The sequence below is a fragment of the Aristolochia californica genome, unplaced genomic scaffold (assembly GCF_029961685.1).
Source record: "Aristolochia californica isolate CCGP_79_NKW_82.1479 unplaced genomic scaffold, dmAriCali1.0.hap1 SCAF_12, whole genome shotgun sequence".
In the NCBI taxonomy this organism is placed as follows: domain Eukaryota; kingdom Viridiplantae; phylum Streptophyta; class Magnoliopsida; order Piperales; family Aristolochiaceae; genus Aristolochia; species Aristolochia californica.
The window spans coordinates 26,544,531-26,570,011 of NW_027181793.1; the positions used below are offsets into that span (position 1 = coordinate 26,544,531).

The 25,481-nt window shown below is 38.9% G+C and overlaps 4 protein-coding genes across 8 annotated transcripts; all 4 read left to right on the forward strand.

The window, feature by feature from the left end:
* The first annotated feature begins 2,589 nt into the window (after nt 1-2,589).
* On the forward strand, nt 2,590-3,974 carry LOC137947057 (protein SPEAR1-like). The gene is made up of 5 exons (XM_068793348.1): nt 2,590-2,819; nt 2,930-3,019; nt 3,419-3,486; nt 3,578-3,662; nt 3,766-3,974. The coding sequence occupies exons 1-5, from the start codon at nt 2,613-2,615 to the stop codon at nt 3,883-3,885; spliced, it is 570 nt and encodes a 189-aa protein (XP_068649449.1). The 5' UTR covers nt 2,590-2,612; the 3' UTR covers nt 3,886-3,974.
* Nucleotides 3,975-9,761: 5,787 nt separating this feature from the next.
* LOC137946789 (aldehyde oxidase GLOX1-like) lies at nt 9,762-11,731 on the forward strand. The gene is made up of 3 exons (XM_068793087.1): nt 9,762-10,193; nt 10,292-10,452; nt 10,561-11,731. The coding sequence occupies exons 1-3, from the start codon at nt 9,762-9,764 to the stop codon at nt 11,729-11,731; spliced, it is 1,764 nt and encodes a 587-aa protein (XP_068649188.1).
* Nucleotides 11,732-12,778: 1,047 nt separating this feature from the next.
* Nucleotides 12,779-14,726, forward strand: LOC137946790 (probable xyloglucan endotransglucosylase/hydrolase protein 26). The gene is made up of 4 exons (XM_068793088.1): nt 12,779-12,953; nt 13,545-13,645; nt 13,842-14,035; nt 14,139-14,726. Exons 1-4 carry the CDS (start codon nt 12,779-12,781, stop codon nt 14,545-14,547), a joined length of 879 nt encoding a protein of 292 aa, XP_068649189.1. The 3' UTR covers nt 14,548-14,726.
* A 2,378-nt stretch (nt 14,727-17,104) lies between these two features.
* On the forward strand, nt 17,105-24,728 carry LOC137945215 (casein kinase 1-like protein 3). Of its 5 annotated transcripts, none has more exons than XR_011110965.1 (17): nt 17,105-17,345; nt 17,441-17,481; nt 18,197-18,266; nt 18,365-18,513; nt 19,135-19,230; nt 19,334-19,404; nt 19,692-19,753; nt 19,832-19,895; nt 20,484-20,568; nt 20,679-20,805; nt 21,487-21,569; nt 21,662-21,719; nt 22,268-22,404; nt 22,551-22,742; nt 22,878-23,007; nt 23,904-24,075; nt 24,177-24,728. XR_011110965.1 is itself a non-coding variant. In XM_068790992.1 (15 exons), exons 1-14 carry the CDS (start codon nt 17,270-17,272, stop codon nt 22,737-22,739), a joined length of 1,308 nt encoding a protein of 435 aa, XP_068647093.1. In that variant the 5' UTR covers nt 17,105-17,269; the 3' UTR covers nt 22,740-22,742; nt 22,878-23,222. The 5 variants fall into 5 exon arrangements, 1 of the variants encoding a protein (XP_068647093.1); XR_011110966.1 differs by having other exon boundaries at nt 23,904-24,070; XR_011110968.1 differs by lacking the exon at nt 23,904-24,075 and having other exon boundaries at nt 24,177-24,725.
* Nucleotides 24,729-25,481: the final 753 nt, after the last annotated feature.

Below are 25,481 nucleotides of genomic sequence, written 5' to 3' on the forward strand. Positions count from 1 at the left end.
TAGATCTAACCTGGGATGTCGGTTCCCTCATCTGTTGCTGTTTCCAATCTCAAAATTTTAAAATGCAAGCCCCTCGACCTAGGGAAGAAGGGTTTGGAATGTATGGCAGTCGTACCTACTCCACATGTGGCCATGAGCTCCCATGGTTGTTTCCGAGGTTCCCTTCCTGTTCATAATAAACTCCTTGCACCCTTCCTACCCAAAACGATATCTCATTTTAATCTATTAATGAATGGTTCCTATCAGCACAGGACCTGATCCTGTTCTTATTTTATGTAGTAACCAGAAACCAAAACTTTTTCTTGCCGCCGTATATTTGGCTATAAGCTTAAGAAACCTTACGTACCCATGTCCACATCTCAGTGTTCCGACGTTTTCAGTTCTTATTCTTGCTTCTTCTGTAGCATGCTGGGGCTTTTCTCTTTTTCTCTCGCTCTCTCTTCTCTCTTTTGCACTAGCGATCAAAAGTGGGACAACCCATTAAAGGTTGACAGCACTAAAAAGCAAAAAAAACTATGTAAAAAAGCTTAGACGACCAACCGACCACTGCATTTACAGAGATGAAAACAGCTTCCAGGGAAGTACAAAGAGATCTCATATGAGAATCATGTGATTTACTTGATGCCCATGTTTGCAAAGGACCCACTAGAAAAAATGATAGCCACACGAGGATATGAGCATGCTTATTTTCAATTTGTTTATGGATCAAATATTTGAACTGTCCTCCTTTGACAGTATCATTCTCTCCATGGTGTTTGGATTTTATGAGTATGGTAAAAATACTCATTTACATGAATCGAGACTGTCCTGATTCTTCGTTTCTGTGACTGAAAAAGAGGAGCTCGGAGGCAGGGAAGAAGGGGGAGTAGCTCCACTATGTAACGGCTAAATTCGATTTGTTTAATAAAGAACACGATCGGAAAATCTTAGCGTTTTCCAAGGGATGCTTGCAATCGTGTGGGAGTAATCTACAGATGATAATTTGCATGTGCCCATAATTTACATTAGATATGTATCCCCAATCCCTCCACTCCTTCCTGTCTTTGCTTTTTATATTGGCCACGTACATCAAATCAAGCTTAACAAAAACCCAGAAAGAAGGGGGAAAAAAAAACAACTTTCTCTTCTCTCATTATTATTCGATTGCCCTTTTAACGTCATAGCCAAATTGTCTTTCTGGGTCCAGCCTGGGTGTGTTCACTCTTGACTTGACTTGATTCAAGCTCAAGATCGCCTTTTCTGATTCTGAGCTCCTACCATATTTATAGATGCGAAAGAGTACCGGACAAAGCTGCTCGGTGAGAATCGATCAGATGGTGGGGATTTCCTGATTGAAAGGCCACTCACATCGGAGCTCCAGGAAATGAGGATAAACCCAGGCCGGTTTGAGGTATATATTAGGTGGGAAATTAGGGTTAGGAGACAGGGGAGGCGGGTGATGTAAGTTTGGTGTCATATCGAGGAGTTCACATGTCCATGTAAAAATATTGGAAGCTTTTTCTCTCTTTCTCATCCGGGAAATAAAATAAGAGAGCCACAAATCATGCGGGCAACAGCTCGACTGGATTTGGTGCATGGCAACTAAGCACCTCGACAAAAATATCCCTGGATTTGCTTGCCCGGACATCTCACGAGATCTCAGCACAAGAAGACGAAAAAAGAGGAAGAAAAACAACCCTTCTCCAATTAAAACCTCTCTCCAGTCTTCATTTCATCCATTTCTGGGCCATGAAGGAATAAAGAAACAGTAACCCAGAAGGAGAATTTTCAGTTTTTTTTAAACTTAAGAATTTTTTTTTTTTTTTTTTTTTTTGTTTTTCTGGGTTTTTTTGGGTTGCCATGCAGTGCACTCCAAGGAGGGACTAATCATCTCTGAAACATTTTGGTCAAGCATAGTAGTTAGCACCGACTCCATTGAAAAAGGGAAGAAATTGTTCAAAGTAATGGTGGCTATCATATTTTACTTCCAAGTGAACTAAAATAACTAATTTGGAGTATTTAATTTTTAGAGATGTGTATCTGTTCTTTACTTCGTCGGTCAATGTTTATCTTCTGCCAATTTCGTTTAGTCAAAAATTTAAATACAGTTTAGAAGGGAAAGTTTCATCCCATGGCAGAATTTATCAGGTGGATTAACCAGAGGCATCTAAGGCTTCCGAGAATTTGATTTCTCCAGAGACGATATGCTTTGCATTCGAGGTCTTGGTTTGCTCACTCAGGAGATTTTTTGAAAATATAAAATGTGATACGGTCCACCTTTAAATCTGAAATTTTAATTAGTTCCTTTATTGAAAAAAATTAGTATAATATGCTTAATAAACCATCCTGCAAGCGTTTCCTGACAATAGAATATGAGACCATCTCTTTCAAATATGGTAGTTCTTACAGCAGCAACGTCAAACTACAGAACTCCACAAAATCACCTCAAAAAGAAAAACATAGAATCTAACAATATGTCATTAAATCTTGGTCAATCCGATCCAGCAATGCAATAATTACTTTCTGGTGCAAACACCTTAAAAGGGTCATGGAGATGTCTCTTTCTCGTTCTATGACATCTTGCAGAGGCCGCGCTCTGTGTGGTGAACTTGACAGGAGAGGAGAACCAAGAGATGGGCAGCAGCTATTTTGGAGAGCCAAACTTGGGGAGTGGAAGATCTGGGTCTTCTCGGAAGGGGAAAAAAAGCAATTCCGACAAGCCGAAGCAGCCACAAAGAGGACTTGGAGTGGCTCAGTTGGAGAAGATAAGGTTAAGAAACCAGATGAATTCCTGCTACATGCCTTCGCTTCACGGATCCTCACACCCCAGCTTCAATCAGGTATCAGGGTTTTTACTTTCTTTCGATCTTTTTCAGGGATTTAATTTCCTTGTCATATTTATGATTTGCATCACAATCTTTTTTATTTTTTTTGTGTTTCTCTTCGACAGGAAGAGAAGGTGGAGATGGCATTACCATCATCAGTATCATCTTCTTCATATATTTCAGGATCCTCCGTCGGCTACCATCCCAACTTTATGGTAATCTAGACTTCATTTTTGGTTCCTTTTCTCCTCCTTCTCCCTCCTATTGTTTTCTATTTCACTATCCTTCCATAAGTCAGATTTGATAGGGAAGGTAGAAAATGGAAAAGATGGAAAAAGAACCCCAGGAGGGGCTACTCCAAAGGCTCTCAGATCCCTAGGATAGTTCTCTGGCCAACTTTTGCTCCGGCCAAGGAGTAATTGTTCTTTTGATTGACCAGACAAATCTGTCATATGCTTTTTGTATCAGTACTGGTTTGTTTCCTCATCTTTTCAAAGACAAACCATGGCAGGTGTCAAACAAACCGATTCAGAAGTAATCATTCTAGGGCCCGGGTGTTGGAATTACTACTCGTTACCCTTTTTAACTCTTTGAGTTTCTGTATATGGATTCAGATGGGCATGGGAGACGTGGAATCATTAGATATCAGATACGGGGACTCCATATCTACTGCTACAGCAAGGTAGTCCATTCACTAATTCTTTAGTGTCGTTGAATCTCATACAACCCGATGCTCAAGTCTTAACCTGTTTCGTAAATTTCCCTGAGACTAGTTGGAACCAGAACAGCAGCATATTACAGCCCCAGCAGTCGGCGCAATCGAGTATGACACGACATTTCCTGAGACTCCACCCGGAGGTTGTCTTCCACTCACCCTCTTTCTCTCTGGTTTTTCTATCAAACACGTTACCTGCAAACGTCATCTAGAAACAAAAACTGAATTTTGCATCTCACTTTCCAGGATTCGTCACTGAAGAAGAGAAGGCAAGACAGGTGCGATTCAATAGGATCAAGCAGTCACAACTCCGACTCAAGTCATGAAGGGCAAGAGCCAGACTTAGAGCTAAAGCTCTCACTTTAGGGTCTTCCATTCTTCATTTGCAGCTCTGAATTACACATGAACTGCTGCTTTCAAAATACTCCTATAAAGCTAAGTTCACAGAATTGTACTACTTCTCATGTAGAACTATTCTATGTAATTGAAGATTTGGAAACTTTTGAAAGAGAATGAATCTCAGTTTCTTGCTTAATCGAAAGCAATTGTACTTTCTTGTACAAATACTTTTCTGAAAGTTAAAGGCCACATTTTAGTTTGAAGGTGAAGAAGGTAGTACCCACAAAGCATAATTTGACCACAGGAAAATCAAGGATTCTAGGAATTAATGCTGTCTTGATAAAGATAATGCTAATCTCCAGATTCGTGTAATCTGAATTGTTTCTAGATAAGGGTAATTAGGTTGTCATCAGCATAAAGGGATTGTAATATCATACTTTTTACTTTTAGTCTCCATCCAGTAATTAAAACTTGCTTTACAAGCTGGGGTGCATGTGGGGTGATCACCTTCACGTACATTCTGGTTCAAAAATTAAACTAATCACATCTGAAACTAAAAAATTTCCTCTCAGACACAGGAAATCCTACAGCAGACCTATTTCCTCTCTTACTCAGCCTTATTCTTCAGCAATCGGTAAAACTTCGAAGATGAGATGAAGAGAAAACTATACAAGCAACTGGTAAAATCATGTTTTCCAATTTCTAGATTCCAGAGAAGCAGTAATCTCATATCAGTGCAAAGCATGAATTTCACATATTTAGCCAATATAAGGCCACATAGGCTACATTCTCATATGTATTTAACATAATAGCAGCTCAGTATCTCTATATTAAAGGTTTAGTTCTTACACTTATCTTTTTACATGATCAGATACTAAAAAGTTTATGAACCTGAGGGTCTATTTCGAACCCCATGGAAAAGATAAGAAAAGAAAAGAAAGAGAAATTGACCATTATTATTCCCAAAAATAGTTTGTGAAGAATTTGATCATTATCTCATTTTCACTAATTATTTTTGGGAATAATAGCTGTCAAATTCTCATTTTCTTTTCTTTTCTAAGGGTTCCAAACAGACCCTAATCGGATCGTCACCAAAAAATAAAATTGAGTATTTTTTTGTTGAAAATTCTTTTATTGGAATATGTTAAATTTATGGAAAAGAGAAATACTTCATTGACTTATTATAATCAAAGTATATGAACCTCTATTTATAATAGAGGAAAGTAGTAGAGTCTAATTACAATTAAGTTACCCTTTTCCCAATTACACCCAAACTCTGACGCTTAAATATAAGTCCTAGCATAATTAAATTATCCAATATAAATAGAAGACTAACATAACTAAAACAACTTTAAACTGAAACTCCTCTATGAGACCTGTTTCCATAACAATTGTGGCTCTGTTAGACTTCTTATGCCACCTCACGTGATCATGGTGGGTCCCATATCATATGGGTTTGGGCCCATCTTCCAAATATATGGGTCTTCCTTGATCGTGTGGGCTTGGGCTTATCTTCCAATACTCCCCCTCAAGATGGGGGTGGGGGTGAGAGAACATCATGGATTCCTAGCTTGATGCAAATGATGTATAGGATCTTGTCGTAAAATTGGCAGTCCTCCATATCTTCCAACACTCCCCCTCATGCTGGTGCTCTCTTCCATGAGGCCCAATTGGCATAAGATAAGTGAAAGTGAAATCACTCCAAGTTGTATGACATCGTTCCATACTCCTATCATAACCCATGCTTGATGTAAGGCACACTCCTATCATTCTCAGGTAGTAGCACTCCTATCTTTTGTAGGTAGTGGGTCTATATGTAGTGCTCATAAGTGTAGTAAAACTGCTCCATCGCCGTGTCCCTCCACAGGACAACGACTCTCAAGTGATAAGAGTAATAAATATCAATTAAGTAACATATATGTAGTAATAAACTCCTCTATCGGGCACTGACTTTCACTAGTAGATATGGGTTATAAATGTTTGTCACTCACAAGACGACGATAAAAGATGTGTGTTAAGCACCTTGCCAAGTACTTAACCCAGGACCATAACATTACATCCCACCTTCACGAGTCGACGACTATGATGGCCCACTCTAGTGACAACCAACTCTAGCGACATCACTAGGTCGCCCCCTTCGGGATTTGAACTCGCGACGTGGGTACCCGCTCTGATACCAAATGTTAAGCACCTAGCTAATACTACCCAAAAGACGAGCCTGTTAGGTAGCGAAAAGCCAAGTACTTAACCCATGACACATAACATCAAACCCACCTTTATGAGCCGACGTCCACGACGGCCCACTCTAGAGACATTGGCCCGACCCGCCTTTTTGTAACCCTACCAGTAATTTTAATCTAGCCTCTAGCGACACTGGCCCAACCCACCTTTTGTGACCCTACTAGTAATTTTAATCTAGCCTCTAGGTTGCCCCCTCCGCTAAGTTTGTTCACGTCGGGATTCGAACTCGCGACGTGGGTGCTCGATATGATACCAAATATTAAGCATCTAGCCAATACTACCCAAAAGACCGGTCTGCTAGGTAGCGAAAAGCCAAATACTTAACCCAGGACCATAACAATGTGATACGTGATAAATGTCTGTCATTCACAAGCCAATAATAAAAGACGTGATAAGTGGGTTATGCCTCTCATTCACAAAACGACGATAAAAGACCCATGGGTATATATATTAAAAAAGTCTCGATGGACTTAAAACACCCAACCATGATGGACTTAAACTCCTAACCGAAGCAACACTCAAAAGGTTGGCCCGAAGATGTATGTGAGAGTCAAATAAAGGATGGTAGGGGTAAGGTTGTCAAATAACAAATAGGTAATGGGTATGCTGAGGCCACCACTTCTTCAATAATAATATCTCATCCAAAGAGACACAATAACTGCAGCTGAAATGGGCCTGGGCCCATATAACTCAAATTTCTTCTATTTCTCCCCCTCGAGTTCCGAGGTAATGGTAGTGTTCCTAGCTTAAACCAAATAACATAGATATAGTAACCGAAAAAGGGGTAAGTGAGATATTTTCCTGATATAGTTTATTAATAACAACAACTCAAAAAGTGACGCAAAACAATTGGCTTAAATTCGAATTTTTCAATGCAACAGGATACTAGTATGATATTTGATTTTTCCAATGCAAATATATCCTTAAATATAGATCAGATTTACATGAAATTTTCTCCTTATGAAACTAGACTTAAATACCTTTCATCCAAGTATAAATTCTCTTTATAAAATATACTTCTATTGAGATATATAATCTGATAGATTTCAGTCTCTACTAAACTAAATACTCTTTCCCCTTTTTCCAGCATGACTATTGACTCTTCCAAGATCAATATCTTCATATAAAAAAACTCAAATCAAGAATTGGTTAAATAGTTAAGAAAATATACTTACATATATTTCTTTTGACATATAATTCTCCATATAAAGTCTCGTTCTTGATAGCATAAAATAGCTTGAAAGTTGAAGCATTCTGGTGCTGCAAGAACCTCTTTTGCAATCTGACCTTTGCTACTTCAAATATCGATTTCTCTTTTTAGATAACTCCGATTTCAAAAAATCATTTTTTCTTTGGAAAATAGACTCGAATATCTTTCATTCAATATATAATATGCAATATGAAAAGCTCATTATAGAGGTGAAAACGTAAATCAAATAACGGTATAGGGACTGAAAAAAGAGAAATACAAACCTAAACTGCTAGAGATAATAAATCAGAAAAGAATCACATTACCTTTGTTGGTTGAACGAGTCAAGTCACCGAACTTGCTCTGATACCATGTTGAATTTATAGAAAAGAGAAATACTTCATTGACTTATTATAATCAGAGGACATGAACCTCTATTTATAATAGAGGAAAGTAGTAAATTCTAATTACAATTAAACTACCATTGTCTCAATTACACCAAAACTCTAACACTTGAAGACAAGTCCTAACATCATTAAATAACCCAGAATAAATAGAAGACTAACATGACTAAAACACATTTATACTGAAACTCTTCTATGAGACTTGCTTCCATAATAATTGTGGTTTTGTTAAACTTCTTATTGGGTAAGACTTCTTATGCCACCTCACGTGATCATGGTGGGTCCCATATCTTATGAGTTTGAACCCATCTTCCAACACTCTTGGATATGTGGGTCTTCCTTGGCTTGAGCGCATCTTCTAATACATTTGGATATGTGGGCCTTCCTTGGTCATGTGGGCTTGGGCCTATCTTCCAACATAATATAAATTGCCATTGGCACTTCTCATTTGTGTTTTTTTGGATTATTGGAACAAAATGAAAGACTTACTTTTCATTTCCCTTTTAAGGGAGAGTTTGTGCCAATAGGAAACCATGAAAAATAGTAAATTTTTGGTTTCATATGGACCGATCCAAGGAAAGGAAAATCTTCACTTTGATTCTTTTATCCCAAAAAATAAAATAAAATATTTAAATATATTAAAAATTGAGCTTTAAGATGAAGCAGTAGAGAAAATAAACCAAAAAGTATTATATTGGTCCTTGAGCACTCACCCCCTTTATTTTCAAGTACTATCTTTTACTCATTTATAAAAAATGTTCCTTCAATTGTCTATGTATGTGTATAAACACCACAACTAGTTTTTCCAATTTTTCCTACGACAGGACAAACACATAAAAATTGGTGAAAATACTTTTTTTTTCAATGGAAAATCCATAATAGGAAAACAATTTTCTGTCATTTCATTTTCCTATAGAGATAGATACAAATAGTTCCTAACTTCTCATAGAACAAAAATAAGTGAACAAAACATTCTTATATATTAAATTTGGGTAGATCATCAGTCTTATTTTTCCACTGTCGATATTGGATCTTGAGATCACAGTTTCCTTTTCCTAGTTCATGAAAGTAAGACTTCTAAGTAGAATGACTCTTACAAGAGCCAAATTTGAGCAATTCCAAGGCAGTTGTAGCAGTCAATTAGGCACAAGCGAGTGGCTATGAATGTATGCTCATGCATAGGTTTTCACAAGGTCTAGACCACAGTGGGTTCAAGGCAAAGATTGGAAGACTGGTCCTCATTCCACACCTACACCATTTTTTCCCCCTCAATTTGTTTGTAACAAAATTGGGTAGAGGTGGGTAATATTCATGGCTTAACTCTTACCCTAATTATAGCAATAAAAAAATGGAGTTTCTATTTTAAATCGGAGTTACTATTTTGGGGCAAACATCTAATACTCTTTCAACATTAAGCTTCCCGAACAGCTTCCAGCACACCTCATTGCACAATCACTAATTGTTTCTTACTGGCTTAATTAGGCCATTGACCCTTTTAGGAAATCCCTACACTTGGAGTTGGTAGCGTTTGCTTCGTCCCCCCCCCCCCTTCCTCCAACACATTTTTGACCATAACTAAGAAAGCAAAGTTGATTGTTTGGAGATAAAACCAATATTTGACCTAAATGAGAAAAAAAAAACAGAACCCATTCCTTTAAACGACTTTCATGCCTAGAAAATCTCCTTCACAAAAATTCTTTTTTTTTTCCCTCAAAATTGACAAAATTAAACCGTAGAAAGACACTATTACCCCTCATACACCCCATTTAGTCTCTATGCTTGACACAAATATTTCTTGAGCACAGGCCATTTTGGATATTTCATATTTCTAATTTTATTTTATTTTATTTTTAATTTTTTTTTTAACATAATTTCCATCCATGCTAACAAGAGTCCCCAAACGGATGTAGTAGAGGCACCGGAAGCCGAACAGGAAGAAAGAAAAACGAGAGAAACATTATAAAAGATCTGAAAGAAAGAAAGGCAAAGAGAGAGAGACACGAAGAGGGAAAACTAAGGATAAAGAGAAAAACAAAAAGGGGCTACGCCCCCATTGGAGCAAATCCGCAATGGCTGTTGTTCAGAATGTTGTGTTGATACTTCCCCTCTTGTTTGGTGTAGCAATGTCTTCTTTCTGGAGCATTCCTTCCTTTACTGATATATCGGATTTCGGTGGGGGAGGTGGTGGATGGGTCGGAGATCCACCAGAGGAGAATAACAAGGTGGCATCGCAGTTGCAGCAGCCACAGGACAACGATTACCAAACAGATTACAAGGGTAGTTGGGAGTTAGCCAGCCAAAGTTCCGGCATCTCGGCCATGCATGCCGTTCTGATGCCCACTAATAAGGTGATCATGTTCGACGCCACCAACTTTGGCCCCTCAAAGATCCAATTGCCGCCCGGGGATTGTCGTCCCATTCCCAAACAACCAGGGGAAGTCGACTGTTGGGCACATTCTGTTGAATTTGACATTTACACTAGTCTATTGCGGCCATTAAAGGTGACATATGAAGCCGGGGAAGCTTGAGCTTTTGATTGAATTGGATAATTGAGCACATATAACATGATGAACCTATTACTGACAATCTCTCTTAATAGGTTTTGACGAACACATGGTGCTCATCTGGGGCACTAGATGTGGATGGAACACTGGTGCAAACAGGTGGATGGCGCGATGGAGGCCAAGGAGTGCGTTATCTTGAATCTTGCACCACCTGTAATTGGGAGGAGCACCCAGTTGCTCTATCTGCACAGAGATGGTAAAGATGATCAAACAAATTATAGTTTGGTTCTAACTGTGTTTTTTTTTTCTTCATAATTTCTTCTTCAAAAGATACTTGATTAATTATATTTGCACTTATTGGTAGGTATTCATCTCAACATATTCTACCCGATGGCCGGATGTTTGTGGTAGGTGGACGACGGCAATTCAGCTACGAGTTTGTGCCAGCGAGAGGGCAGACCAATGGACGAGGGCAGAAATTTTTTCTCCCCTTGTTGAAGGAGACGACTGACATTGTAGAGAACAACCTCTACCCCTTCGTCAACCTCAACACTGACGGCAACCTCTTCATTCTAGCCAACAATCGATCTATCCTCCTCGACTACACCACCAACACTGTCATCCGTGAGTATCCTATCCTGCCCGGTGGCTCCCGCAACTACCCTTCCTCAGCCATGTCTGCTCTCCTTCCTATCAGACTCCGTGGCAACATGAAAAGGGTCACCGCTGAAGTCATCGTCTGCGGGGGGGCCCCCTCCATGTCCTCAAAGGACGCCGAGGTGGGAAACTTTCTACCGGCCTTGACTTCCTGTGGGAGACTCGATCTCAACAAGGCTGGTGCCCAGTGGCGCATTGAATATATGCCAACGCCACGGGTGATGGGAGACATGCTCCTCCTTCCCAACGCTGAAGTTCTCCTTATCAATGGCGCAAAGAGAGGGAGCGCTGGTTGGAATTTCGCTACAGATGCCAACTTGGAGCCACTCGTCTATAAACCTGGGAATCCTCGAGGCAACCGCTTCTTCCCAATGGCTTCAACCACCATTCCCCGTATGTATCACTCCACTAGCGTCATCCTTCCCGACGGTAAAGTCCTCGTCGCCGGAAGCAACCCTAATGATGGCTACAACTTCACTGTCGAGTTCCCGACTGAACTGAGAGTCGAGAAGTTCTGGCCATATTACTTTGACCCCCTTCTGGCCATTCACAGGCCTCTGCTTTTGAATGTCGACGACGGCAAGGAACTGAAATACGGCAATAAATATCAAGTTTCTGTTAACCTTGTGGACGGTGATTTAAACATAGGAAACTGCAAGATCACCATGTATGCACCACCTTACACCACTCACGGCTACTCCCAAAATCAAAGGATGTTGATATTGAGGCTCGGGGAAGTGGAGCTGGTGGGCTTCAATAAGTACGACATCCGCTTCAATGCTCCTGCCAACAGCAAGGTTGCTCCACCCGGGTACTATTTACTATTTGTGGTCAACAGGGGAATACCCAGCAACGGAATGTGGGTGAGAATCCAATAGGAGGCAGCAGAAGAAGAGAGAGAGAGAGAGAGAGATGAATGATGATCGATGAAATAAGCATAGAACCACTCCTAGCCCCTGATTTTACTGTCTATTTTTTGTTTGCCAATTCATTTATTCAATGATCATGAGAAAACTGACTGGTGTTATACTAATTTTTCTTCTTCTTCTTCTGCTAAGAAATGGAAAGGGATAAATACTGGGATGTTATCTTATCACCCACAAGACTCATATATATGTATTATTTTGAATAAAAAATAGATTTTAATTAATCGGCAAGTGAAATATTAGATAACTTCTGTTTTATCTTTACCTCGTTGTCAATGGTTCTAAAATCATAATCGAAATAAACCGACTACGGAGAAACCTATAATTCCATGCAGTCATTGCCATCACGTCGGAGGGGAACCGTCTCTTTCTGTACCGTGTTGATAGCTGGCCACTTCTCTTCGTGTATGCCACGATTGCTCTTTCCTCCACTATCAAAAACCGCGTCTGCCGTGACAGATAATAAACACAGCCTCAACAGAATCTTATGTCGATTCTCCCTGTTGTTTTGACTGCAAAACAGAAAACAAGACGAACACATTCTTACACAAGATCACATTAATTCAACTTTAATTCCATGTAAAGGGGTAAATCTTAATTCTTTCCCAACCCAGAATGAGAAATCGAAGACTGTGACGCTATAACAACTTGCTGGAGGCAACCAAAGAAGAGGTGAAGACCATTAGTTGAGTGTGTTCATTGCAGGAAGCCACAGGCAAATAAGTCTTAACAAATAACATTCTCCCGAAATGATTGCAGGTGATTACTTACTTCATTGAAAACTTTACATCAACAGAACTAAGACAGCTTTCCTTTTGTGGTGTTGGTGTAAGTGTCGCCAAGTCAAACATAAACCGTAGCTCCAACCCAACAAATAAAAGATATGAAAGAGGTTTCTGTTGGTGGTTGGTTGTGCTTATATATAGACCCATCAGTAGCTCTCCTGAAGATCATCCCAGTCTCAGTTCTATTTTTACATCTGAAGAGCTGGAAGTTAGCATGTCCATGATGAAATTACTAGGGTTGTTCTTCCCCCTCATTTTTCTGATTTCTTCCAATCCTATTGTGGTTAATGCTAACTTTTACAAGAGCACGTCATTCAACTGGGGAGCTCATCATTCAGTCATCTCAAACAATGGCAATGATCTTCAGCTTGTTCTTGATAGAACTTCAGGTATTAAACTTCTTTATTGAATGAGTAGACATTATTGGTTTCAGGCATCAAAATAGGACAATGCATATATGCTTCCCAAGGCATCAATGAGAAACATACACTGCTAACTACATTTTGCTAGTCAAGAAAAAATTGGTCAGGAAAAATTGCTTAGCATATATGCTAAGCAAAGTTGCAGCTAGTCATTAGTCAATAAGTTTAGACTCGAATGGCCTTCGCCATTTATTAGCAGAAGGCCTGATTCAGGACTCCCCTGTATCCAATCAACAGAAATTATTTTTGGGGTTCAAACACCACATTTACCAAGCACAGAAATACAAAAACCTATTTAAAGAGCATTTGGTGCATTAAATATGGTCAATTAAGTAACCAAGAGATTGGAAAGTGTCACATGGAAGGATTGTCATTATTGTTTTCACTTATAAGTTGCTCAAAATGGTGATTCAAAGAATAAAATCCTGCTTCTAGCCAGAGTACACTGGCCAAAAGCAGAGATGGAATTTAGGGTATCATGTCATGTTGAAAGCCACTGATCCTAATAGCAGCCACTGATCCCACTGCATTTAAAAATCACTTTTTGTGTCTTCTCAGGCTCAGGAATTCAGACAAAGAAACAGTTTCTCTTTGGAAGTGTAGAAATACAAATCAAATTCGTTCCTGGAAATTCCGCAGGCACTGTTACTGCCTACTATGTAAGTCCCCATCTCCAACAACTAGTCATATTGAAAAAAATAGACAGATACCTCTCAACAAACATGTGTTCTCACTCAATGTGGTTTACTGAAATGATATTTCAATAAACCTGAAAAACTATTCCTGTTTGGCTGGTCCTGCTCTTGTTGCAAAACCAAAGATTACCAACAAACTCATGTTCATGGTTTCTTGTAGTTATCTTCCAAAGGTAGCAGGCATGACGAGATAGACTTCGAGTTCTTGGGAAATGTGACAGGTCAACCTTATGTAATTCATACAAATGTTTATACCCAAGGTAATGGAAGTCGAGAGCAGCAATTCTACCTCTGGTTTGACCCAACTGCAGACTTCCACAACTATACCATACATTGGAACCCTACTCAGATAGTGTGAGTACAATGTCTTGATTGTCATATCAACATCATTTGAAGATTCAGTACATTACCGCCACCAACATGCATATAATGTTAACAATATCATTTACTATTCCAGGTGGTTTATAGATGGCTTGCCGATTCGAGTATTCCGTAACTATGAAAGCATTGGTATCCCTTACCCAAACAAGCAAGCAATGAGAGCTTATTCCAGTCTTTGGAATGCTGATAACTGGGCTACTAGAGGTGGACTTGTAAAGATTGACTGGAACATTGCACCATTCATAGCTAGGCTACGCCAGTTTAGGGCAAGAGCTTGCAAGTGGAATGGACTCACCAGTATTGGCCTATGTGCATCCAACTCCATTGGCAACTGGTGGAGCTCTCCATCGTATAGCAAACTGACCTACGCACAGCAGGGACAGCTGAAGTGGGTCCAAGACAACTACATGATCTACGACTACTGCAAAGATTACAAACGGTTCAATTGGAACATGCCACAAGAGTGTTCCAGACAACAATTTTAAATGGAGGGTGAGGTCCACCCAAGTTTTTTTTTTCTTTTTTCTTTCGGCAGTGAGTGTGGAATAATATTTCTATTGAGTCCGTTATGTTTCATGGAATAACTATCAAATCTGACTGATGTAATCAGATTTAATTCCCATTTTTTTGGCAGCAATGTTCGATTTTGTATTGGAAAAAAAATGGTTCTCCTGATGTCTTTCTCTAACCAAAGAAATCTTGCCAATTGAAGCATGCTAAGGCCACGAGCTTAATAGCTACAAAACATTGTAAGAAACAAAAAAGAGATGCAATCAAGAAAGAGCAACATATATAGACTGCTCTGCAGGTAATGGAAAGACTACACCCGCAGAAGATGTTACAGCCGAATAAAGCAACTCCATGTGTGGTCCTTACTTAACCAAGTTGAATTGATCATTGATATAACCAGCAAAAAGGTTCCAATGCGGTCCTCTTTCTTGCAGTCATGGTCTCCACGTTAAAGAAGCACTCAACAAAGGTACCAAGACAGCATGAAAAGGCAAGAAGCTAAATAGGCGACAATTTGTACTCAAATTTAAGACGTGTAAATTAAAGTCCTAAAACTAAATTCGGTAGAAGGAACTGACATTTGAGAATTTAGAAAACACGGAAATGATAAACTACTTGTGGCTTTAGACCCCAAATCTACTCCAGCCATAATAGTAGTAGTAAAAATAATAATAATAAAAAAAATGATTTCAAACAATTTCATGATAAAAGCTTTGCAATGTCGATTTAGCCGCCGATGCGACCTGTTAGTCTCTAAATTGAAGCGCACATTGTTCGTCATAGATAAGAAACATGATGCACAAAAAAAAATCAAAGTATCAATGGAAGCCCAGCAATATTTTTTCTAATCTCTCTTTTCAGAAGAAAATGAAACAAATTTCAGAATTAAAAAATTTACAACAGAACTCCGAGGCCAAAAATGATAAACGAATACAAAAGTTTGAAGTTTTAAAGAATTGGAATCTTGTTCCGTTGTACGAGCACCCCATCGGGGAAAAGCAAATTGAGAAGCCTTACATCAAGTGGGAACTCAAAGACGCAAATTAAAAAAAACTAAAATCTACCCAGTTGTTTGATATTAACAAAATAAAAAGAAAAAATAAAACCCTCAACTCATTATCCAGACACGGACACCCAACACAAAAGGAACATACCAAACAAAGCAAACCCCAGACGCGTCTCTTCACCGAGCAGCATTGCAGTTACTGCAGTTTGCAGCGAAAGGCGTAGCGTTGGTCACAGGGACGGTAACAGAAATGGTAGCGTTGCTTACGATAGAGAAGAAAGTGGGCGAAGCAGACAAGTTAATCACGAAAGGAATGGACTATTGAGTACCGCCAAAATTATAAGTCGTTGATAGAAGAGCGGAGATCCGTACAAGGCGTGGAAGGGTCGCGCCCCGGCACAGGAGAGCGTTCGTGGGCTGTCATCTTCCCCACATTGGCCATGTCTTCTTGTCCCTACTTTCACGTTTTTTTAATAATGCTCCATGTAGACCTTATGGGTTAGGTTGGAGGTTTGGCTGGAAACCCTTCTCTTCTCCGTATCGATATCGGCTTAGGTTTTTGCTCACTCTTCCTCGTGGGATGTAGGGAAATTGCGTCGGATCAGGTGACATTGAGTTGGACCGTTTTCCCATTTAACCCACCTTTTGTCCACCCGAGTCGCTTCCCCCACTCCTTCCGTGCCAGCTAGTCTACTGGTTGGACAAGTAGACCCAGTCAGGTCAATCGATTTTTTTGGTTTCTCACGAGTGTTTTACCCAATAATCAGATTAGAAATTGGATCCCGTTGAAGTTGGTTCAGCTGGCCGACCGACGGCTGGTTTTATTTTTTAAATAATTATAATGGAAATTTAAATATAATTAACCTCGAGTCTTACTTTCATATTTAAAAAAATTTAATATTTAAGTGACTGTGTATTTTTTTTATGCTGCGCAGCCGTGAATCTGCAACCTACCGCGCTGTGTCGACCGAGAAATGGAGGTCGATTTCCGACACGAAACGGCACATTGTATTTTGAGAAGAGAAGAGAATACAATGACATCGTGACAGTGATACGCCAACCGGGGCTTTTTAAAGCACCAGTTAGATTGTTACGCTTGGTTTTCCGGGTAAACTGTCTCGCAAGTCCTGGCTTCCGTGGCCCAGCGAGCGTTTTCCCTACCAAAAACGCGCGCGGGAGTAGGGAGAGACGATAGGTAAACGCGCCGCCGGCTGCCGGATTTCGGTCGATTCACGTTTCCGCTTCTGTGCCGACACGTCGGTGGCAGTGCCGTCTATCACTGCCATTGTACTAAAAAAGTCCTTGGTTCTCTTCCTTTAACCGCCTTCATCATAAGCTTTAAAAGCCCTTAAGCGCTCGGGTATGCAACAAGTTTTTATCTGTCGGGAAGGGTATTTTAGTCGATTCAATAAGAACGTCTTCCCGATAAGCAATGAAATACCATTAATACCCTTTCGTCCATCCGTAGATTCCGTACTACCACAAATACCCAACTTCTCAATGATTCATTTAGGTCTGTACTTCGTGGTTTCAGTTTCATCCGGAAAAATAACGGAAAGCCCGAGTTTTTTCCTCCGTTCTTCTCTTCTGCTGCGGATTTAGTTCGCGGCTTCTGCTAATTATTGATCGAAGAAGAAAGGCTTTGAAGAACCTTGCGGTTCATGCTCTGAAACTTTAGGAAAATCTAGGGTATGGAGAGGATCGTCGGCGAGAAGTACAAGCTCGGTCGCAAGATCGGCAGCGGATCTTTTGGAGAAATCTATCTGGGTGATTTTCGACTCCAGTTCATATGTATATTTTGTCTACTGTCTGATCAAGCTGCTTTGTCTTATCGGCTAATTTGATGAACTCGATTTGTGCAGCCACGCATATTGATACGCATGAGATTGTTGCCGTAAAGATCGTAAGTCTGTCAGATCTTCAGTTGGATTCATTTAGTTGTGCCTGCGATTCACCTATCGTCAGGCTGATGGAAGAGTAAAAGACGAAATTGAACTTTTTCTGGGGTTTGGGTTCTTTTTTTTTTTTGTGTTTTTTCTAAATTCGAGAAATGTAGAGGAAAAAAGAAAAAAGGGAGCGGTTAATTACTAGGGGTTGATCGGGTGTATAAGGTTTGTGCTGGCCGGATTATCGTGGTATATCGATAACTTCTCTTTTAAAAAAAAAAATTGTTTAATTTTTCTATGCCTCCTACTTGTGCTGAAATGGTACTGATTTTGCCGTTACACTAACTTTCGACTTTGTATAGTCAATATTTCCCGGTATGGGTTTTGTTTAGATTCAGACGTGTTGTCATGGAAAAGTTTTAATGAAGTTCCAAGGTTTTTCATCTTTATTGAAACTGTACGAATTATACTACATTTTTCTTTTGCTATTCTTTGTTTTTTTCCTACGTCCTAGAAGGGCCCCTATTGAGGAGGCTACAAGACAGAAAAGTTAATTTGCTAGACTTTTCGTCCCTCATTGTTCATTTTGTAATGTAATGAACTGAAGCGAGTGCCAAGTTATCTTTAATGATGTCGACTGTGGGAAAAAAATTTCTTTGATTAAAAAGCAGTGTAATTTATTCTGCATCACTAGTAACTTATCAATTGACCGTCTCCTTCGTCAATTTGCAGGAGAACAGCAAGACTAAACATCCACAGTTACTTTATGAGGCCAAACTTTACAACATTCTTCAAGGAGGAAGTGAGTGTTCTCTTACAGCATCAAGCGCTCAGTTTCCTTCAGCTTTTCATGTGTATCATGTTGATTTAATCATCTTTCAAAACTCCTCTCCAATGCAGGTGGCATAGCTAGCAGCAAATGGTGTGGGATGGATGGAGAGGATAATATTCTTGTTCTTGACTTGCTTGGGCCTAGCCTTGAAGATCTGTTTGTCTATTGTGGGAGGAAGTTTTCACTGAAGACCGTCTTAATGTTAGCTGATCAGATGGTAAATATGATTTGTTGTCGTCTGTCTTTATGGTCTTATACACTAGATTTGCATGATGACTAGGTTAGTGCTTTCAAGCATAATTTTTTTCTTTAATAAACCCATTGTTGGTGATGAGTGCTAGTTGTTCTTCTTCCTTTGTGATCCCATGCTTTATGATGCTCAAAGATTGCAGTCTTTTGAGCAGTGCAGATATAATCTGTGCTGCAGGTTCAGCTGAGCTTGGTATTGCTCAGAACAGGAGTATTCTGAAATGTTGTAGGTGAAGAGACTATAATCATTGTACATTTTCCAGACTTCAATTTATGAGATGTCCATTTGCTCAGGGGCCTTTTTGAGTTACAAGTGTTATATTTGGTGTACCTGGCTCTCATGCCAAATATCTTGGTAGGTTCGCAAGCACAGAGGATAATAATTTACCCTTTTGTCAGTGTTGATTGGGTCATTACTTTGGCCCGGTGTGCTTCTGCGCTTCAGTTACACCCCAAACAATAAGTCCAATCACATACTTGTCTGAATACTATTCCAAGCATAATAGTTATTTGATAAAAATCGAGTCAGAAATTCATGGTGGAGTGCTTCTTTGCTTAGATGTCGTCTTGTTATTGCATTTCTATCCAGATCACGAGAATTGAATATGTCCACTCAAAGGGCTTTTTGCACAGAGATATTAAACCAGACAACTTCCTCATGGGTCTGGGTCGTAAAGCAAATCAGGTATACCTATTATCAACTTTGCTATCATGGTAGACCTGGATGAGTTTTATATTTTTTTACTCTCACGCTTCTATCCTTGTTTTTCATATGTCACATTGTGTAGGTTTATATCATTGATTTTGGTCTTGCAAAAAGATATCGAGACTCCACAACCAACCGCCACATTCCATACAGGTACTTGATTGGCAGTTAATCATCTCTGCTTTCATTGATTCTGTCAATCAGAACTTAGCCATGTGTGTTTTGTTTTCTTTTAACTCATAAAAGTTGTAATTGTTACTAATGAATGAATAATGAAATAAAAAGCATGAAGGGAGGCGAAGCCTCAAACATCAACAGGGATAGGAAAGGCCTCCCCACAATTAAAGCTTTGCCTCTCCTCTCCAACAATATAATTGGCTTGTTTTTCTTTCCTTTTCTGTAAAAGTTCTTATGATTTGGTGGAACTAAATGATATGCAGGGAGAATAAAAATTTAACTGGAACTGCTCGGTATGCAAGTTGCAACACTCATTTGGGCATTGGTAAGTGAGGAGCAGTCTGTTGATTTATTTAGATCTAATTCTTGGCAGTTATTCAGAGAGGTTGCTTCTTTTGTCCAGAGCAAAGCCGACGGGATGATCTGGAATCTCTTGGCTATGTCCTGCTTTATTTTTTAAGAGGGAGGTATGTCCCTTGGTTGAATTGTTGTATGACTTGTTGATTTTTCAATATGTTAATGCTACGTTCTTAGTTCAAGTACTTGGAACATTACTACTTCGAAAGCGACTGCTACATTATCCGTTTTAATTAATTGGAAAACTTAGTGTTGATCAGTAAAAAATCAGCTTAGGTTTATACGGTAGGATGCACAAAACTTGCCCTTTGGTGACTTTTTTTGCAGGTGATGCTTTTCAGGATGGGGCCAACATCAAGTTGGATGATTTGGACTGTTAAATACTTCACTGTAACCGGTCAAATTGGCAAACCTCCTGCTGCTAGTTAATCCTTCATGTTGTTGCTGTTGAGGAATGCCAAACATTACCAACTTGAATTTGGCCCCTGCTTTGTATTGCCTGCAGGAAGTTATTCGTGGATATATCATAGGGAGTCACCTGCTATTGGTGGCCTTCTTTGTCTTTTATTTTGATATGTCACATGGTCTGCTATTTCTGGATGTGACAGAAGTGCTTATTTTCATTTTTATTTGTATTAATATATATTTATCATTTGTTTATTTCATCATGTTACTGACTCAAAAACTGCTTAATGTAGCCTTCCGTGGCAGGGATTGAAAGCTGCCACAAAGAAGCAAAAATATGATAAGATATGTGAGAAGAAGCTCTCTACTCCAATTGAAGTATGTAACTGCAACTGGTATTCATATTTGTTGTCCCTTCTTCTTTGAATTTCCAAGTTACATTGACTTTTCTTTTTTTTTTTTGCTAATAATGCCTTTCTGTGTCAAAGGTTTTATGCAAGTCCCATCCTGTGGAGTTCGCTTCATACTTCCATTATTGTCATTCTTTAACATTTGATCAAAGACCAGATTATGGGTTCTTGAAGCGTCTGTTTCGTGACTTGTTTGTTCGTGAAGGTACGGCTTTGTCAATTATTAGATACATTGTAAAACCCTCATTATTGGGTGGATTGGATTTTCATCATTTTAGAACTTGTAGTATGGCTGGCTTAGGTGCTCCTGTTGCATGGTTCTCTTTTGTCGTTTATTCATAATGTTATTGCTGGGAACTTCTCTCCAGCATCAATGAGCATATTTCCTGTGTTGGAGAGTTTATAGTTACTATTCGTTAGATTTGGTTTCTTTATGTTCTTAGCATATATATATGTAGTTGTTTAAATTTCTTATTGTTATTACATTTACCTAAAAATGCATGCCTTATAATTATTTCTTATATTTGGAGTCTTATCTTTCACAATTCTTGCTAATCTCTAACTTGCACAGGATCTTTCTAATTTTGGATCAATGTGGACTATTCTAACAGACTTAAACGTTATTCTAGCTTGCTCACTACTTCTGTGTAAACAGTTATACCAAAGATTTTGAGTTTAAAGAACATGACAAATTGGAAGGCTTGTAACGAGCCGAGGTATTTGTAATCATGAGTTGATGTTTAGGTTTTTGTCCATGCAGGGGCAATAGTCATGCCATGTTAGAGGTTTTTATACTGTCAGACTGCATTGGCGGTCAAGAGGGATGATTTTATGTGTTGAAGAGTTCTTCATTTTCGTTTTTGATTCTGATATTGGCTCATTCCAGGGTATGACTTTGATTATATATTTGACTGGACAATCTTGAAATATCAGCAAGCCCAAAAAACAAAAAGTCAGGCCCGTTTTTCTGTAAGTGTTCTTTGGTGAGTGAGTGGATGCGTGTAAGATATGCAATACTTCTACATTCATTCTGATCAGGCACACTACTACTAATCTTGCAGCCTGTTTCTGGGGCAACAAGCACTCGAGCTATGCCCATGGATGTCGATAGGCGTCAAGGTACTATTTGCATGCTTGCCGTGCACTTGGAAATGCTAACGTTTATCTTTAGTTCTTAACTGAATAACAATTCTTCACTAATTTTTGTTCTGTGGCACCGTTTTCTTTGGATCTGAATTTACTCTGCAATGTCCAAGTAGAACAATATATAGTCTAGGAAATTGAGTTGTGGAGGCTGGACTGTTTCGCATATACACAATACTGGGTGAGACATGTCGGTAGCTAAGACTGCTGAAATTCTCTCTCCATTTCGCTAAAAAATCATATGTTGATTGCCATAACAGAGCCATATAAAATTAGTTGTTGTCGACTTCTCAAAAATCTTCCTGTTTCTATGCAAGACTTTTTTGCTAGTCCGTAACAAATTTAGGTGTCTTTACTTTGTCAAAGTAAAGACAACGGTTACCCCTTCAGTGCATCTTAGAACAGTCTGGACTTTGAAACATGTTCTATACTATTTGATTATGGTTTATTATTTTAAGAATTACTATTTAAGATTTCTATATAATCTTTGTCTCGATTAACTTCTCCATTATTTCTTCTGCCAGGGGGTAACGATGTTTCACGGTCAGCTGAGGTTGTTGATCGTGTTGGTTTGCAGAATGCTGCTCGTCCAAGTGTCCGCTTGCAAGTGAAAACAACTGATAAAAATCTGATTGTGGGTAATCAACATGATGAAAAGCTTGTAAGTCTTCCAAAGTTTTACTTGTTTGCTTTGAAACTATTCAAGTTGGTCATCAAAAAGGGGAAAATACCATAACTATTTTTATTTGATTGAGAAAAAGGAGTGTCTTCTAAAACTTCTAGAGTTAACAATTTTTGGTTGTTCAGAGACCTGGGGTTCCTGTGGACAAAATGCATACACCATCCACTTCATTTGCTTTTGCTGGTGCCTCCAAGAAAGTTACTGCAAACACAAAACCAACTGAAACAACACATTTTGGTCAAGGTGTCAGCGGTCATGTTGGCTCTTCATCTAGTTGGATTCCATCATTACATCGCAATGCATCTGCTAAGTGATTGGTATGGAAACAATTTAATACCCTCTTTTATTTCTTTTTGGGTGTCTACACCAAATGAGATGTATTTTACTATGTGAAAAAAAAAGTGGTAGGGAGTTCAAATTTGTTAATGGATATTTACTTGTTTTCTCTCCAGCTGAACCTAGTATGTTTGGTACTTCTGGAATGGGTGGTAGACTCACAGAACATAATGACAGATTAAAGATGCTCATAGAAATGGCTCAAATATCTTGGAATCTGCATCCACTGTATATGCTGTTATTAAGGTGATTACAGATAACTGGGTGGCGCTAACTTGGCCTACTCAGAGCTTGGTTGCTATTGTGCTCATACTTGTTGCAGATAGCTTATACCAGTTTTTTGTTTTCTCGTGGTTGCTTGTAACATCAATGATTATATGTCAATGCTTTGTTTCCATTCTTCTGTTAATTGATCATACTGTTGCATTGTACTATATTATATATATGTTTTTCTTACACTATATTCTATGGATTCCTTTTGATTCAGGATGGTGCTGGATTGCTTGTAAATGTTTTAATGCAGTAGTTGTTGGATTAGAGCTATGGATGATCTCCTTGATCAGTTTTAACCATAATTGCTCAAGTCATTCAGGATTTAAATAGAAACAGTAAATATAGGATTTCATTTGCTGGGCTTCAACAATTTGTATTATGGATTTCCCTCAGGTACTATTTATGCTACTCCTTGTCGTGTAAACTCCTTTCAATAGTGTGTGAGAGAGGGGGGAGGGGCTGGATGGAGGGGAGATCAATGCGTTATGAGCTTGGAACCAATTTATGTGAATCTGAGGCTAGCAAAATCTGCAGCACTGCAGGAAAAATTGCCATATTAATGCTGAAATGGAGTAGGCATCTTAACTTGAAGAGTCTAGGTAATTTTAGTGTTCTCTGTTTCTGCATGATGGCCTGGAGCCCTCTTAATAGAAGGCATAGCTGTTCATTTTATTATGATCTGTTTTCCTTGCGGAAAAGGGAGTATGTGTGATAGTATTAGTAACATACATGGATGTTTTACCTTTGAAGATGGGCTTACAGCAAATTCAGTGAATTCCAATTGTTCAGCTGAGAGTAGAGATGCTAATGGATAACAAACATCAGTTGGTGTTATCTCTGTTATTCATTAGTTTGGTAATCATGTGCAGTTGGTGTACTTTTTGTCATCCTTCTATGGCCAACTTGCCTCTCAGGGGATGTTTTGATTAGATGAACAAGCAGAGATCAAAATTGACTTAACATCACCTATATGCATCATCTATCAGTGGAGGGAAATGACTTCTAAAATAGATGCGGGCCCTTTGTACTGCATACAGTAAGGTCATATACACTTAGAAAGCAGTGTCACAGTGCGGTATTGTTTGTTATTGTCATTATCAATGAAATTACACCATGTACATCTAAAGCGTTGCCTTCTGCAGTCAATGATGCAGGAACCTGTCAAAAGGCCTGGAAGAATGATTGTACCGACTACTCGCTGGATTATATCTGCACGTCTGTTTTAGATCTGACTATGCAGGGCTAAACATTGATTTGAATTTCAATTGAAGGGCTGCCACTGGTAGGCCACTTAATACATGTTATGCTTGATGCTCTTGTGAGTTGTAGCTGTGGCATTTTCTGATAGTCTCTCTCTGTTCCTTGTGTAAAATGCCTGACCATTTACGTTGTCTAGAAAGATAGTATCTGGAATGTCTGATAATGTCTTATCACTACTTTCCCAGTAAATCTGACTTTGAGAGCTTTAGATTCAGATATGAGATTAGTAACGTTAGGACTTGTTGGTCCTAAATGCAGACTTTTAATCTGTTTTTATCGGAGGGTGTATGCAAGTCAATGTTGTCTTTTCTCTCAAAATCCAACATACTGGACCTCAAAAATCTTGCACTTGGGTTCTATCTTATTCTTGATTGGATACAGCTGTGCATAGTTTGCAGGAAACTCGTTTTATCTAATAATTTTTGCTTTTCCCCGTTGTCTCTTGAGATATGATTGATCACTTCATAGTCCCACGCTGCATGCATTTTTTTTTTTAAATTTATTTAAAAGGTTTATCTCCTTTTCTTTATTGTATTTTGTGGATTGTGTATATTTGTATTTTGACTTAAATCTTTCCCTTCGTAAAACATGCTTTGATTGCCTTCTAGTGATCTGGTGCATATTTGCCCATAATTCTGATATTTATCATAGTTGGCTTTATGAGTTGAACAATACTAGAACCGTTGAGTTAAACTCGATCAGAATCGAATTTCTTCCCTCTCGTAAATGAATTTTATAGTTTGAACAAAAAAATGTGGTGGTCACATTCGAATGCAGTATTCGAGTCAAGAGACGGGGTTTATTTGGTCATATGGAGCCCCAATGTTACGAACGCACACAAGTAGCCCTGTATTGGCCCTGTATCGAGTCGAACGAGTGATATATTCCAAATTCTCATCTATTACATAAAAGAAGTAAAACCAAAATCTATTTAAAAATACAAAATTTTAAATAGTCAAAGGTCCAAAGAGTACGTAAGTACCCTGCTACATAAATTGCTTTGTATTGGAGCTGTCATACGGGCTGAAGGCTGCCAAGTTCATGTGTTGTAATTACAAGTTCTTAAATAGTCAAGGTCTAAGGGTTACTCGTTGATAGGAGGGAAAACCTGGTATGTTGAGAGCATGGTTTTACAACTTGGGCTTTCTCAACATCTGAGTTGGATGGGCGGCTTGTTTCTTGGAGGA

Coding starts and splice junctions, on each gene's coding strand:
- LOC137947057 (XM_068793348.1), top strand. CDS start 2,613: ATGGGCAGCAGCTATTTTGGAGAGCCAAACTTGGGGAGTGGAAGATCT. Junction 2,820..2,929: donor CACACCCCAGCTTCAATCAG/GTATCAGGGTTT, acceptor TCTCTTCGACAG/GAAGAGAAGGTGGAGATGGC. Junction 3,663..3,765: donor TCCTGAGACTCCACCCGGAG/GTTGTCTTCCAC, acceptor CTCACTTTCCAG/GATTCGTCACTGAAGAAGAG.
- LOC137946789 (XM_068793087.1), top strand. CDS start 9,762: ATGGCTGTTGTTCAGAATGTTGTGTTGATACTTCCCCTCTTGTTTGGT. Junction 10,194..10,291: donor GTCTATTGCGGCCATTAAAG/GTGACATATGAA, acceptor CTCTCTTAATAG/GTTTTGACGAACACATGGTG. Junction 10,453..10,560: donor GCTCTATCTGCACAGAGATG/GTAAAGATGATC, acceptor ACTTATTGGTAG/GTATTCATCTCAACATATTC.
- LOC137946790 (XM_068793088.1), top strand. CDS start 12,779: ATGTCCATGATGAAATTACTAGGGTTGTTCTTCCCCCTCATTTTTCTG. Junction 12,954..13,544: donor TGTTCTTGATAGAACTTCAG/GTATTAAACTTC, acceptor GTGTCTTCTCAG/GCTCAGGAATTCAGACAAAG. Junction 14,036..14,138: donor TGGAACCCTACTCAGATAGT/GTGAGTACAATG, acceptor TTACTATTCCAG/GTGGTTTATAGATGGCTTGC.
- LOC137945215 (XM_068790992.1), top strand. CDS start 17,270: ATGGAGAGGATCGTCGGCGAGAAGTACAAGCTCGGTCGCAAGATCGGC. Junction 20,806..21,486: donor TGACTTGTTTGTTCGTGAAG/GTACGGCTTTGT, acceptor GGCTCATTCCAG/GGTATGACTTTGATTATATA. Junction 21,720..22,267: donor GGATGTCGATAGGCGTCAAG/GTACTATTTGCA, acceptor TTCTTCTGCCAG/GGGGTAACGATGTTTCACGG.